The sequence below is a fragment of the Musa acuminata genome, chromosome BXJ3-7 (assembly GCF_036884655.1).
Source record: "Musa acuminata AAA Group cultivar baxijiao chromosome BXJ3-7, Cavendish_Baxijiao_AAA, whole genome shotgun sequence".
Classification (NCBI taxonomy): Eukaryota; Viridiplantae; Streptophyta; class Magnoliopsida; order Zingiberales; family Musaceae; genus Musa; species Musa acuminata.
Window position 1 is genome coordinate 39930775 of NC_088355.1, and position 13955 is coordinate 39944729.

Sequence of the window (13955 nt, forward strand, 5' to 3'; positions counted from 1 at the left end):
TAATACATTTTCATCTCCCTAAACAAACTCTGAAAAATGCAGAGGTTACAAATAATAGTTTTGCACCGATTACACCCATGGAGATGAGGACCAAAAATGCATCTCATACTGCTCAACAAAGTTTCACATGAGCAAAATAATAGATGACAAATTACAGAACATCTAATATAAAAAGAGAGTACCAACAGTTAACAGCTAAAGATTTGAGTTTGTGCTCCAGTGCATCTGCTAATATTCAAATCCTTTGCCCTTCGTGCACTTGAAGGAAATTGAGGCACAGAAACTGACAATAATAACTCTACGAGAATTGAATATATAAAATAATGGACATGAGAAACAAGGCAATTAGCTCGAAATAAGGGTCAGATGAGAAACAGGAAAAGTTGCTGTAAACTGGAAAGTATTTCATAACCGTCTTTGCCAAATACTTAAGATAACTATAAGAACCAAAGCTGTGCTGCACTATTGTCTATTGAATTTATAAAAGTTAGCCTGTAAATGTTCTCAACCTTTTCTTTCTTATTTTAGTATATACATATAATTTTCCTGATAAATATGTGAAATTAAAGAATATTTGCAAATGCAGAATCAATTTACAAAATTAAAGCATCCATTATGACCTTTTTTTACTACAAAAAAGATCTGTGTTGAAACTGCAGAGTTTGTATTGCCAGGATTTCCTAATTTATCAGCTAGCTGACTCTTAAAGCTTCTTTAGACATTCATTTGTCATAATGTCATGCCACCTTGGTTCATTGATTCTGCTTTCACCGTCTTAGTTAGGGATGACAACTTATTTTCTCCATGGTGAAAGTCATTTTGATGCATTGCGCACCAAACAATCTCATTCCTTCTCAGCGATAACAACAAAAACATCTTCAGCTGACCACTTATGTCGCACATTTTTATCTGGTGGATTAATGATTGCTCGTTCTGAATTTGCAAGGCGATAACCAATGACAATCTCTTTCCTCTGTCGGGCCCGTAGAATTATTTCAAAGAAATTCATTTCTTCCTCTTCACGAACATAAAGATCAGCAGAACGAATTTGCATTTCATTACCCTGATACATAATTCATTAATTGCTCAAACCATAGTTAAACCAATGCAAGAATTAACAACTTAACAATCACAATTAATGAAAAGTTAAGCTTCTCGAAAATTTGAAATTACCTATTCAGGTGATATAACTTCATGAAGCATTACAAAAACTGATCAAAGTAAAATGATACTTTAGAACATAATTTGTCTTACTGATCCGCATCGATGTACTAACCAACTATCAGTACGATACATACCGAGCGTACTAACACATGGTACATGGGGGGTATATCGATATACCACCTATACTAATCCCTTGTCAGACTAGTATGTATCGCTTGTACCGAGCGGTATGCCGTGATATAATGAACCTTACTTCAGAATATATCTCTAGCCATCATGTGAGCTTAAGCATTTTTAGTCCCCCCAATTATATTCAAGCTTATCTATATGCACAGATATGCTAATGTATGTGTGCATGTGTCAACACAAAAAGAACTAGGAATGCACCAACAAGAGATCATAATGTCCCGACTCCCAACCATTTGGAATTAGCTACATGGATCTATACCCAACCTTGAGCTCTGTAAATAAGGGAATATCCTTTTGTTAAATAAACAACAATCATATTTTTTATAGTTATATAGTTTCCCCTTGTCTATTTAGAGCATCTATCCATTTCATTTAAACGTGTATATTGTTATAAACAATTTTCTCCATTTTGTAGCCTATCAAGGCAATACCTAATTGTTTGCAAATAAGAAATTGATTTTTTTTTCATAATCCCATGAATCAACCTCAACATTATCATAATGGCTAAACAAATTTTTTGTCATCTATCTTATAAAATCTCAACGCCACATCTCAACCTTAATCACTCTGCTTTTACTTAACAAACAATATCTACATCAATCATAAATCCAAATTACCCAAAACTTCTACTTCAAAGAATTTTTACCATCCATATGAACTACACCCTCACTTCTCTTTGAATTACTAATATCGCATTTCATTAATTCAGTCTTATTTTCCACCTAGTCTAAACCTTCAGTTTTAAATGTTTATATTTATGACTCAAGAACATAAATATAACAGATGAGCTTAAGTAAGCAAAATAAGAACAAAGAGCTCCATCAAAACAATTAGTTTGATGGCCTATAAATTAACAATGATTTCACGTACGAGCTAGACAACATTTAATCAAGAGCACTGATGAGTTACAAGATTATAACCTTGTGTGGTTTGAGTATTAATATCGACAAAATAAAATGACTTGAAATGAGAATAAGGTAAAAGTACTAACTTATGCTATCGTTTGGATATTGCTATCTGACCAAAACAGCCCTATGCTAGCTACATACTTTTTTCAAGCAGCTAGTAAAGTGTGAATAAAAATCTAGTAATCCTACCTTTTAAACTGAAAAGATTATTTCTTTAACTGTACTTTCTGGTTATGTAATAGTAACTCTGGTAAGTGGTGAGTGTTTCAGAACTTCTGCTGATATAATTCCTTATTTAATAACACTTATACAAATGGAGCTTATTTCAGGACCAGATTGAGGATACTCAATTGCAGACAACTTTAACAGAACCAATTTTGCTTATAAGCTGAGATCTTCACAAAAAGAAACCAATATTGTCTCACTTCTAGAACTTAAAAGTTCAAAATAATTGTACCTCTTCAGCAAAAAGTTCTTCCAGCACATCATTTATTTGGCGGTCTTCTGCGACCATTGCCAGTGCCATGCTCACCAGTTCATTTGACAAAACATAATCACTTATCTTCGACACGGACAGTAGATTCTTGGTCCTAGGATCAAGGATTTCACTAATAATGACAGATTTATTCGATGCTTGCTGCATATCACCAATCCAAGTACCATGAGAGAAGCTTCCTCTTGAAACATGAGAGACTATGGCTTCTTTATAAGGAAGCCGCTTTGCCTAGAGATAACAATGCAAAGATAAGAAGGCTAATGACTGAAAACTACAGACAATTCCTGCCAAAAACTAAATGAAATTTCAATCCTCAACCTGAATATCTCTGATTAAAAGTAATGTTGCAAGAGATCTTGAATCAGCTTGTATTGCTGAGTCTTCTACTGATTCATCAGCCAAAATCAAGATCTGTAGAATATGTCAAAATTGAGATTGATGCAATAGTTTAGCTTTCATCAATGTAAGATCCTTCATGCTCTAATTATAATCTCATAAAGCACAAAAAAGAAAACAAGTTAGCATTTCAATTTAACTTACAGAATCAAATGATTCCAGCGGAAGGCTCTCTAAGTGACGTCGAATGACAGCGTTTCCTTCACGGTTAACCAGAGATATATTCTCCAATCGATTGAAATCCAGACCACCATCTATAAGCTTTTTCTCCCTCTCATTCTCAGGAACATCATTGAACATCCACAACTCTGATCCGAGTGCTAGAAAAGCATCCAACACCTGTAGGTATTTTCAAAACTATATTAACACCAAAATTTGCTGCAAGTAAGACCTTCTGGAGCCTGCCAAAATCTCTAGTTGACAAAGAACATTGAATACACTGAGCTCTGTCCCGACAAGACTAAGAATGACATAAAGTAAATATTATTCTTCAAAATAAATTACCAATAATAATAATAGAACGCAGTAGCTAAATGCAAGACTATTTTACTTGTGATATAACCAAAGCTAGTATGTCAACTACGGATAACCTAGCAATGAAAACACTTAAAACTGCAGTTTAATCATAATTGGAGATTTAACTGCTAAAGAGTAAATAGAATAATGATTGAAAAAGTTAAGACAAAACTATGCGCAAAAGGGTCACCAGAACAAACTAGCTAGGTGATCAAGCTAATGGTTGTAATTTTGTTTCAAACAGCATTTTGAGTGTTGCTAGTAATGACACAATTTATTATTTTGAAAAGAAAACAATATATGGAAATAGATATTATAACATAAAATATGGAAAAAAAACTATCTCTCAGCAAAACCACGTTCTAGTTTTAAACTTAAACCACAAATGGAATCAAAGGTCTACCAGCAAATGATATTCACCCCAGAAATCTGTGAAGAAGTCCTCAAAAGCTAGAAAAAGAATACACATCTGCAAACTAATGCATACATTTGTACAAAGTAGTACTTAAATAATGCATACATATACATAAAAGCACATCACAAATAGAAACAGAGGAATTAGCAAGCTGTACAGAGTCGGGGCAAGTTCAAATAGTTCTTAGTTCTACCAAAATTCTTGTGGTAGCTGTGACTTGACTATGTCTATAGAAGATAATGAACAAGGTAATCAAAAGAAAAAGGTCAAATTTTTGTTTCTGTCGCTGATATTTGAAACCTGTATGGAATACCAGCCATTTTATGAACAATTATATTTATGAATCCCCTTTACTTCAAACGTGACATAGAAAGTCATGTATCTATACATCAGAAGCTACATCAATGTAGGCAAAAAGATTACAAAAAGCACATCTAGGACAGGAAAGCATGAAAAAGGTCTGCAACCAGCATAAAATGATCTTTAATAAGAAAGGACTGTTTCCAGAGACATCTGCATTAATTTGTTATATTGGACTAATGATACGATGAGGGTCAGTTCAAATATATCCAAATTAGCAGCAGTCAGCAAATTTAAGAAAATAATTTCGTAACTACCAAAAACTTCTAACGATAGGGTGATTAGCTCACAGAGAAATATGAAAGGAGGATTAAAAACATAATTTGGAGCAGAAGGTCAGTTGGGTTTATTTTCCACACATAATATGTTTTCTCCTTAAGATAAATAAGTAAAGAAAATATGAAATCTGATATGCAACACAATGTAGAAGCTTATTTAAATGGATGTAGTGAGAATCCGATATGCAACACAACATAGAAGAGCTTATTCAAACAAACACGATCAACTAAGTGCAAATATCTGTAACAGTGCATGACACTAACTGAAAAAATGTTTGACCATAAGAAAACAAATTTTCTAGAGGAATCTGCAAAATACAATAGATATGTTAAATCCCTTGTAGAAATTCTAGAAATAGCCATCTAGTTAAACAATATTACTTCAGCCAGAGTTGGTACAGTTAAAAGTTGAAACGATGTGAATACTTACTCTGTTCCATAACTGCCAATATTATCTTGTTTGGAAAATCAAATAAGTACACTTTTATTCTGTGATTGCTACACAAGGTTCCCTCAAAAGTCAAAATTCTAAAATAAACTACCTGAGGTACCTATAAACCACATGCTTGTCCACATAATGGTTGAAATATCATTTTTGATTCCTTGTAATTTACCATAATCATGTCTTCTATATCTCGCCGCCAACCACAAAACAGTATTCTTTCTGGAGACTTTGGCACAATGAAGTCTTTGGGTAGATATCCTCTCCGAACCTGCATGAGTAATAGAAAAAGAAAAGATTATGGCTCCGAAGAATAAACTTACCACTATCATATCATCTATATTTTGTCACCAGCCACATGGTAGTATCTTCTGTGGCTTTTTATAAGACCAGATAATGTCTATGTACACTGCCTCTTTGATCAGAATTTATGAGAGTTCTTATTGTGTTTCCTTCAAGGCAGTTAAACTTTCTGCTGTGTTAAACTGACATATGAGATTCCTGAACACCTTTATCTAGACAAGTCTACTGAATCCTTTTTCTGTCTTATTTGAGTTAACTGTACATCTCATGCTGCAACATTTTGTAGAACAGTGTACTAGATCTTACAAAGAATTAAAAAATATTAAAAGGTTATTTTTATTTTTTTTTGCTGCTTGCAACTTTATATGCCCGCTAAAAAATTTTCGGTTAGTCTGATAAAAACATGATGTTCCTTTCTTTTTTCTCTGTAAGTATAGTAATTTGCCTTCGGTCGCAATACGCCACAAAAAGAATGCACTACAAAATCTCATCATTGTATATACTCAGCTATAGATAAGATACACATCAACTAGTGAGAAACAACATGGAAACTCAACTGCTTGCACAAGTTTAGCTCTAAACAATGCTGAAGAAGAAAAACACTGTTGTGAATTAATAGATGAATATGGGAAATGAAGCAGAACAAGGCGCTTGGACAATTTGCCTTGAGGAAAATACACTGTAACTTCCTGTTGTGACATGGCCACATCTGTAGAAATCTTCTAAATCATAAAAGCTGTCCAGTGAAAAATTTTATAAGTATTCCAAACAAATAATAGATATAAACAAGAGAAGGAATTCACCATAGGTAGTTCTGCTGGGGTATAGGTGTCATCATCCTCTGCAATTACAAGGACTTCATCACCCTCCTGCAGAATGTATGAATCATCGGGGTTCAATATGATTTTTCCACCACAAGATGCCATTTTTATTCCACAGGGTATAGCATCAGGAAAACTGATAAGTACATCTTCAAATTGCATCCCATCCAACTGAGGCCATCTTTTGATGTAAAACTCGCAATTTTCAAACCCAAGGATATCTTCCCAGATCTGTCCAAACCCGATAAACTCTAAGCACAAGGATTAATTGCAAGTTCACAACTGAAACATCAAAAAAGGAAAGTGATAGGAATAAACTATCACTTTATACCACTCGACATAAATTTTTTTAGCAATACCATGCTCCTGGAGAATGGAAGGGATAGAACAGGATCCAAAAATGAAGGTAGGTGGAGTCCTATATGTACAGCAAACTAGGGTCCATGTCAGCACAAAGGTTTACTTTGAAAAGAAGAAAAAAGAATATGTTTTGTTATATCTCTTGGAAAAATTGCAGAGAGAAAATAAAGGACCATACCCAGTGCACGAGGCTCCCGCTAATGCGGGGTCTGGGGATGGAAATTTCTAACTGTCTATAGTCTATACTAGAGCACATAATATCCAGCATCAAGCACGACACATATGTACAAGGGTAAAGACAAGATTTAAATTCAGGCAGAGCAAATTGCTAAATACTAGTTGAAGGATCACATGATCTTGATTTAAAGCAGCAGTCATAGCCTATACTGATTAAAACGATCACTACAAAGTAACTGGAGAAGGATGCATTGCATGACAGTTAAATAAGACTTGACAGTTCTAGCTAAACAGCAAGAATAGGTATCCGGAATAATATCTATTTGTGTCAGTATGATTGGAATGAAATTGAAAATGAAAGCATTGTGAACATAATTTATAGCATCATACAACTCTTAAAAAGACAATGATAAACATCCATTTCAGTTGGATTAATGCTCAAGCATGAGCATCGGAGGTTCCCGTAAGTAACAAAAAACTAAATGAAAAAAATCAAGCCACGAAGGAAAACAAAAAGAAAAGCATGATTCACAACTAACCTGTGCAAGACCAGGCTGGCGAGCACATTGAATCATTAAGCGGCCAATTACATCATGAGCAACAACAGTTTCAACAAGGTCTCCACCAACAAGTTTAACAAGGACTTCATTATCTAGATCACTGAGTTCAACCACTATATGACCTCTTAACCCTTCTTTGACTCCAGTTAAGCTTAATACCGTCCGTAATGCTCGTGCATCACTCTGCAGTTAAAGACATTCAATAATTTGTCCCATAAAGTATGACAACTCTAACAACTGATAAATGTTACCTGATCAGCATTCCCATCTTCAGCTAGGACTACAACTGCACGGGCCTTAGAAACAGAAACCTGCAAACAGATTTAAAAGAAAGCAAGCAAGTAAATATAGCAGAATAACAGAAAGCAATAGTCACCAACTAGCCATGTCCAAGTAATTATTACAAAACATGACAAAGAAAAGTAACTCAAGAGAAGATAAAGTTTGATGACTAAGATCCTCTAGGAAAGATGTATTGTGAGAATTCAAGTGGACCTTTTTCAAGTCAGCAAGAATCAAAGGACTCCCACTTCTGCAAATGACTGATGTTCCCTTAAAGTCAAATTCCATTTTTGCAATATCTAGTTCCATTTCCTCTTTGTCCCTCTCAGCCATCACTACCACGGTGCCACCACCCAAACTCTTGTTGGCTATAGCCAGTTGATTCAATAGGGAACCCTGTAGCCAAAACTAAATTGTTTCACTAATGGAATAGCAAAAATTGCAGATATATACATATAATACACAAAAAGTTAGTAGTATTTGCTGCCCAAATACAAGAAAAATAAGACAGCACAATATCCCTGCCTTATTAAGCTTGAAACCTCTGATGTCAATAATGACATTAGGACCATGATTCTTGATGGGTAAGTTTCAACTCGTCTACAACAACCACATGGGCAAAATCTCAACATAGAATTAATTCAGAAATGTCTTATGTAAATTATGAAGTAGGTGGTTCACTATATTAATCACATGAATAACTTCAGCTGAGGTTACATCAATAGGACGACTAGATTAAAAAATTTGAATTACATTTGGAGAATAGTTTACTTCCTGATAAAGGAAAGGGTGGCTCTCATCAATAAGGAAACAAATAATAACGCAAAAAGTTTTACATTAGCAGGAAGGCATAATCCACATCTAAAGACATAAGTTCTACCTTCTAGATAAATGAGTAACTTTTACGAGTGTACCGCATGATTCCTAATGACTGTTGATCAATGAATAAAATAGAAGCTGTCACAACAGTCCAATTGAATTTCTGTATGACTACAGTATCACTCACACATACATTTTTTTTGGAGTGTCTAATGGTAGTATAATTGCAATTCAGTGGTCCAATTAGTCCCACAATATGATCACCACCTACCTCAAAATAGCAATCTTTGAAGTGCTCCTTATTCAAAGTTTAGCTCATATGGTTTTCAGGCTCGAGTTATGACATATATGGTATCAGAGTGACCATCGCTCGTGGCTTGTGAGCCACATAGAGATATACTATACACCCCAATGAATCTCTAATCCAATAGAGATGAACACCAGGTATAACGGCAGCAGCATGGCGAGCCACATTGCCTTCATAAAGAAAATGACCAAAAAAATAGAGGCAACTAAACTCCATGAAGAACCAAATGGAATGTGTCATCGTTTTCTACAAAATATGAAGGCTCTTCTGCAAGAATACTAAATTCTTCTATGCATTGGGAGGTTTAAAAATTTTGAACAAGGATATTAGCTAGGTTGTAAAAGAAGACGATGGGGGTCAATCAAAATCAAATCTAAGAAGCTGAAAAACTTGATCCAATTTAAAGCCAATAATCCAACAGTTTAATTCATATATGATCTGATTAATAATCATACCTCTAACAAGGAAACCCAGTCTAACCTGACTAAATCCCAACATACATCGGACCAGATCGCTACCATAAAATCAAGATATAAAACTATTTGTGCATACAATTTTATATTGTTATTATAGTATAAATACAAATATAAACATTAAATTAAAGCAATGATTGAAATTTCATACCATACCGAAGTTTCGAGATTCGCTCGGTACGGTACGATACTATATACCGAGTGGTACATTTCGATATACCGCTCAATATATATATATATATATAGTAAAAAAAAAAAGAAGGCTGACTGCCTTGTCACCCTTTTTGGCGCGTGGGACGAAGAATCCTCACGTGTATATGTATGTATGTATGTATGTATGTATGTATGTATGTATGTATGTATGTATATGTATATATGTATATATATGTGTATATATATATGTATATATGTATATGTACATACATATATACATATACATATATGTATACATATATACGAAGGCGACGTCGCCTTCGTTTTTCTGCCCGTGTGGGGTTTCTTCTCCCAATGTGCCCTTTTTTTTACTTATATATATATACATATATATGTATATATATATACATACACACACACACATACATATATATATATATATATATATATATATATATATATATATATATATATATATATGTATGTATGTATGTATGTATGTATGTATATATATATATGTATATATAAGTAAAAAAAAGGGCGCATTGGGAGAAGAAACCCCACACGGGCAGAAAAACGAAGGCGATGTCGCCTCTCTTTTCCCCACGACGCCGACGATTCTTCTCCCTGCGCAAATGAGGAGAAGTCGCCGACAGACGAGGGCGGAGAGCAGCGCCAATCTCTAGGTTCTCCTATTCTTCTCCCTTTTCTTTCTTCTCTCGGTTAATACCACCCTTCTCCCTCTTCTTTCTTCTTTCTTCTTCCTCAGTCACCACTCGATTTAGGATGGTAACAGAGTGGAAACAGCCCCAATCGACGGTATCACCCGGTAGCGGCCGGTCTACTGACAGACCGGTACGCACCGTCCGGTACGAGCGGTATTATTCGAAATTAAAATCCTTGGGTTAAAGTTCCATCTATATTTTATATTACCAAGAATATATTCTGAGTAGGTAATGATAGAATCGTTGGATTAGAATCATAACCCTTACCTAGAATACATCTAATTGGCTCTCGAGCCAGCATCAGAGTAGGCATCATAAAACCAATTCAAATGGCTGTTTTACGAATTATGTTTCTGATTCCTAGCAAGCATGATAAATTGGCTATTTACTTGATAATGTCATCCATGATAGCAATACTGACAGTTTTGCTACCAGATTATTCTAAAAGGGTTGATAATCAACCATATAGAAATTACTTAAAGCTGAATTTACTAAAGTCAACTAAATGAACAAGATGTCTATCAGAAAATGACTCCAAGGACTTTGCGTGTCACCAAAGCCTTGGATAAAAAGAACCTGAGCAAATACTGACACTAATGTTTTGAAATTAAAAACGCATAAATATGTTAATCTGTATTCTCATTCAAGGCTAGACTGAGGTCACTGTTACCCACCTTCAAACACACAAAACCAAACAATTTTCACAACCAAATGAGACTGATGGCTGAGATTTAGAGAATTACACATGCCAATTAGCAAGAAAATAAAGGATATGTAAAATTCAATGAAAATATAAGGAGTGGGATGCAGTTTACCAACTTGTCACTCCAACCAAGTACCAGCGTATGATTTTCCTCTATCACTTCACTTCGGCCTTTTCTCAATGAGTCAAACTTCTCTGAGATAGCATCAGAGACGAGCCCAAGCATCATGGCAAATATAAGCATTCCACCAAAACTTATAGAAAGTGAAACTAACTTGGGACCAAAGCCAACTGAATTGGCATGATTCCCTGAATCAGCTATGTAAGTCCACGACAACCACAGACAATCTGCCAAGGTATCATCAGTCACTCCATAAAGTGACAATCCACCAAGGCCTATCAACAGCAAAGTTGCAAGAAGTAGAACCAATGGCTTAGCGTAGGGATAGACTGATAAAAATACATCAACACGGTATGCTAACTGCTTGCTGAGAGAAACTGCTTCAGAATCCGTTGATCTTCTTAATTTTGACACATAATCAATGTACTTGAAAGCAATAAATGGAATGGAGAGTATTGCAACTGAAGCAAATAGTGCAGAACTTTTATGGCTTCTACTTAGTATCTTATCACTCTCTTCTGGTATAATATTTGCTAGAACCAATGGAGCAGACACACCACATGCTCGAACTCTAGAATCAAGAATAAACAGCTGATCCTGAAAAATAAAATGAATTAAAACTATAAAAACAAAGAAACCATATTACATAATGGATGGATAAACAATACATCTACGATTGTACTGGACCATTAGAAACTCTTATTTATATTCTATATGAAAACTAAGCCTAAAGAAAAGGCGTATCCAGTGCATGAGACTATCATCAATCCAGGGTTTGAGGAGGGTCAATGGACACAGACTTCCTTCTAAATATAGAGATTAGAGAGTTTGTTTATGTGACCCGAATCCTGATCTCTACCTCTAAATATAGTGTTGCAAAGATGATGTTATTGAGACATGTTCTATTGCTAGCGATAAAATATGAAATGTTTGAAATAACCAAAAATTAAGTATTAACTAAGCATAAATCAACAAAACCATGTAAGATTATTTAAACATGTTAACAAATCTTACAAACGTGCTGATAAAGCTAGGTCAGTTAACACTTACTACAATTAAAGTCATGAGAGATAGATGAAGACCAATGATAGACTTACTAAAAAAAATTTTAAAAATTGTGTTCCTCAAGTAAATAAAAATATTTTTATTAAAGGAGCTGAATGGAAGCAAGGATCCACACAGCGGCAAAAAGTTGAAGATGAATGCAGAAAGATCCTATGCTAATATAAACAAATTACGACATAAATCCTCCATGCCATGTATATGCAAGTTACAATGGCAACCAACTAAATTCTATAAACAAATATGAATGTTCATGCTTGCTAACCTGTAAAAGTAAAACTTCATCGTATAGTAAAAAGTTCTTGCGAATAAGGGAGCATAAGATTGTGATAACAACCTGCAAGCACCAATTTGAATGTTAAACAACAAGTATACAATTTGCAAATGCTACGGCAAATAAGCCATTGCACTCAGTCTGTACTTTTGGATTAAGTGTCCAATAGATGGATTTCTTAAACAACAAGATAAGCAAATTTGTATATATCTATTTCAAATACTAATAAAAGGTTATGTAATTTTCAGTCAATTTGTATGTTAGGAGTTATGGTTAACGACAATATACTAGACCAATCGCCCATGAAATTCTGTTCCCGTGCTCACATGTTAATTTAATAATTCCGTTCCCCCATTACCTCCTTCCAACAACCTCCTCCCAACAGAAAGGGAAAAGAAAGAAGATGGCATGTGTAGGTGGTGGAGGAAGCTTTTCTCAAGCAGTAACTCAGTCCAAGGTTAACTGCCGAAGTAATACCAGGTTTTAGCTTTTGTCCAATCCCACTGCATTTGAAATAAAGTAGTCTTTGCAGAATTCTTCCTTATTACCTTTCTGCTTTTGTTTTAAGTTCCCTTCACAATAGGATAATCGGCGAATATAGACAACAGTTGGGACTTTTCACATTGATGCCAGCTGAACACCAGTTGGTGAGAACACTAGCTTAGTTAATTCGTTTTAGCTATAAATAATGCCATGGTTTCTTGGTGATTCATTGAGTATTTGTTCTGTCTACTGATGATGAGCAGAGGAAGCCAAGAAAATACAACAGTAGGTTGCCTGTCACACCATGACAAGAAGCTTTCATCTTCCTTTCGGCATGACACGGCTTCTGTTAAAAGTCCCTGTATTCAAAAGAGAAAATTCAAGGAGGCCTTGAGGTGAGACCGTATCCTCTCATGGTATCCACTAAATTTGTGTCCTTTTCATATCAAGTCATCTTAACAGAAGATGTGACGGAGAAATTAATTTTACCAAATCCCAAAAAACCAACGAAAAGAAACAGCTTACCAATTAACTATTTATTGCCTAATTATTACAGTATATTTAAAGAAACCGACAAGTAACCAAGGAAATCAACCAACCGCGACGAAAACCGACAAGGACCAGCGGCTCTTGATCCGACCACCGGGAGAACCCGCGCCGCTATCAGTAATCGCCGCCGTTCTGAGACCCGGAGCGGCTTTCCGCCCCTCCATTCTCGCCGCGTCTTTCGCCCTCGGCGCATCGAAGCAGACCTTCCGGCGGATCCCGGCGTACCTGGAGTCCCCGCGTGCGACAAAGGATTGCAGCGGCGACGGCGACGACGACGAAGGGGCGGACGAAGAACCAGACGACGAGGGGAAACTTCTCGTGGTCATCGGCGGCCTGGATCGACCGAGATAGGGTTTGGGGTTCCTTCGGGTGGACGGAAAGAGCGGGGGCCGCCTAGGGTTTGCGGGTTTGGACGAGGACGATGAGGAGGAGGCGGCGGTGTGGAGAAAGGGGGCGGCGGACGGGAAGAACCAGTCGCGGTGGACGAGCGGCGGGGGTGGCGCCGCCTCCCCGTCGACGGACATCTTCGTAACCGACCCTATCGGAGGGGCATTATCGGAGTTTGCGCTACATATGTTTCTGTGTACTGTAATTGTCTGATATAAGCAGACCAATGGAC

The 13955-nt window shown here is 35.9% G+C and overlaps 1 protein-coding gene across 1 annotated transcript; it reads right to left on the reverse strand.

The window, feature by feature from the left end:
* Window positions 1-284: 284 nt before the first annotated feature.
* Window positions 285-13955, reverse strand: LOC135643537 (probable ion channel CASTOR). Its single transcript, XM_065160597.1, has 12 exons — window positions 13387-13955; window positions 12296-12367; window positions 10960-11565; window positions 7881-8063; window positions 7637-7696; window positions 7365-7568; window positions 6271-6519; window positions 5337-5435; window positions 3298-3492; window positions 3076-3168; window positions 2719-2985; window positions 285-1063 (listed from the first exon to the last, which is right to left on the reverse strand). Exons 1-12 carry the CDS (start codon window positions 13858-13860, stop codon window positions 845-847), a joined length of 2721 nt encoding a protein of 906 aa, XP_065016669.1. The 5' UTR covers window positions 13861-13955; the 3' UTR covers window positions 285-844.

Bases quoted from the DNA above. Each gene is read 5' to 3' on its own strand.
- LOC135643537 (XM_065160597.1), bottom strand. From the start codon at position 13,860: ATGTCCGTCGACGGGGAGGCGGCGCCACCCCCGCCGCTCGTCCACCGC. The intron at 3,169-3,297 runs GTAAGTTAAATT...CATATTCTACAG, and splicing joins CGCTGGAATCATTTGATTCT to ATCTTGATTTTGGCTGATGA. The intron at 1,064-2,718 runs GTACAATTATTT...ATTATGTATCAG, and splicing joins AAGAACTTTTTGCTGAAGAG to GGTAATGAAATGCAAATTCG.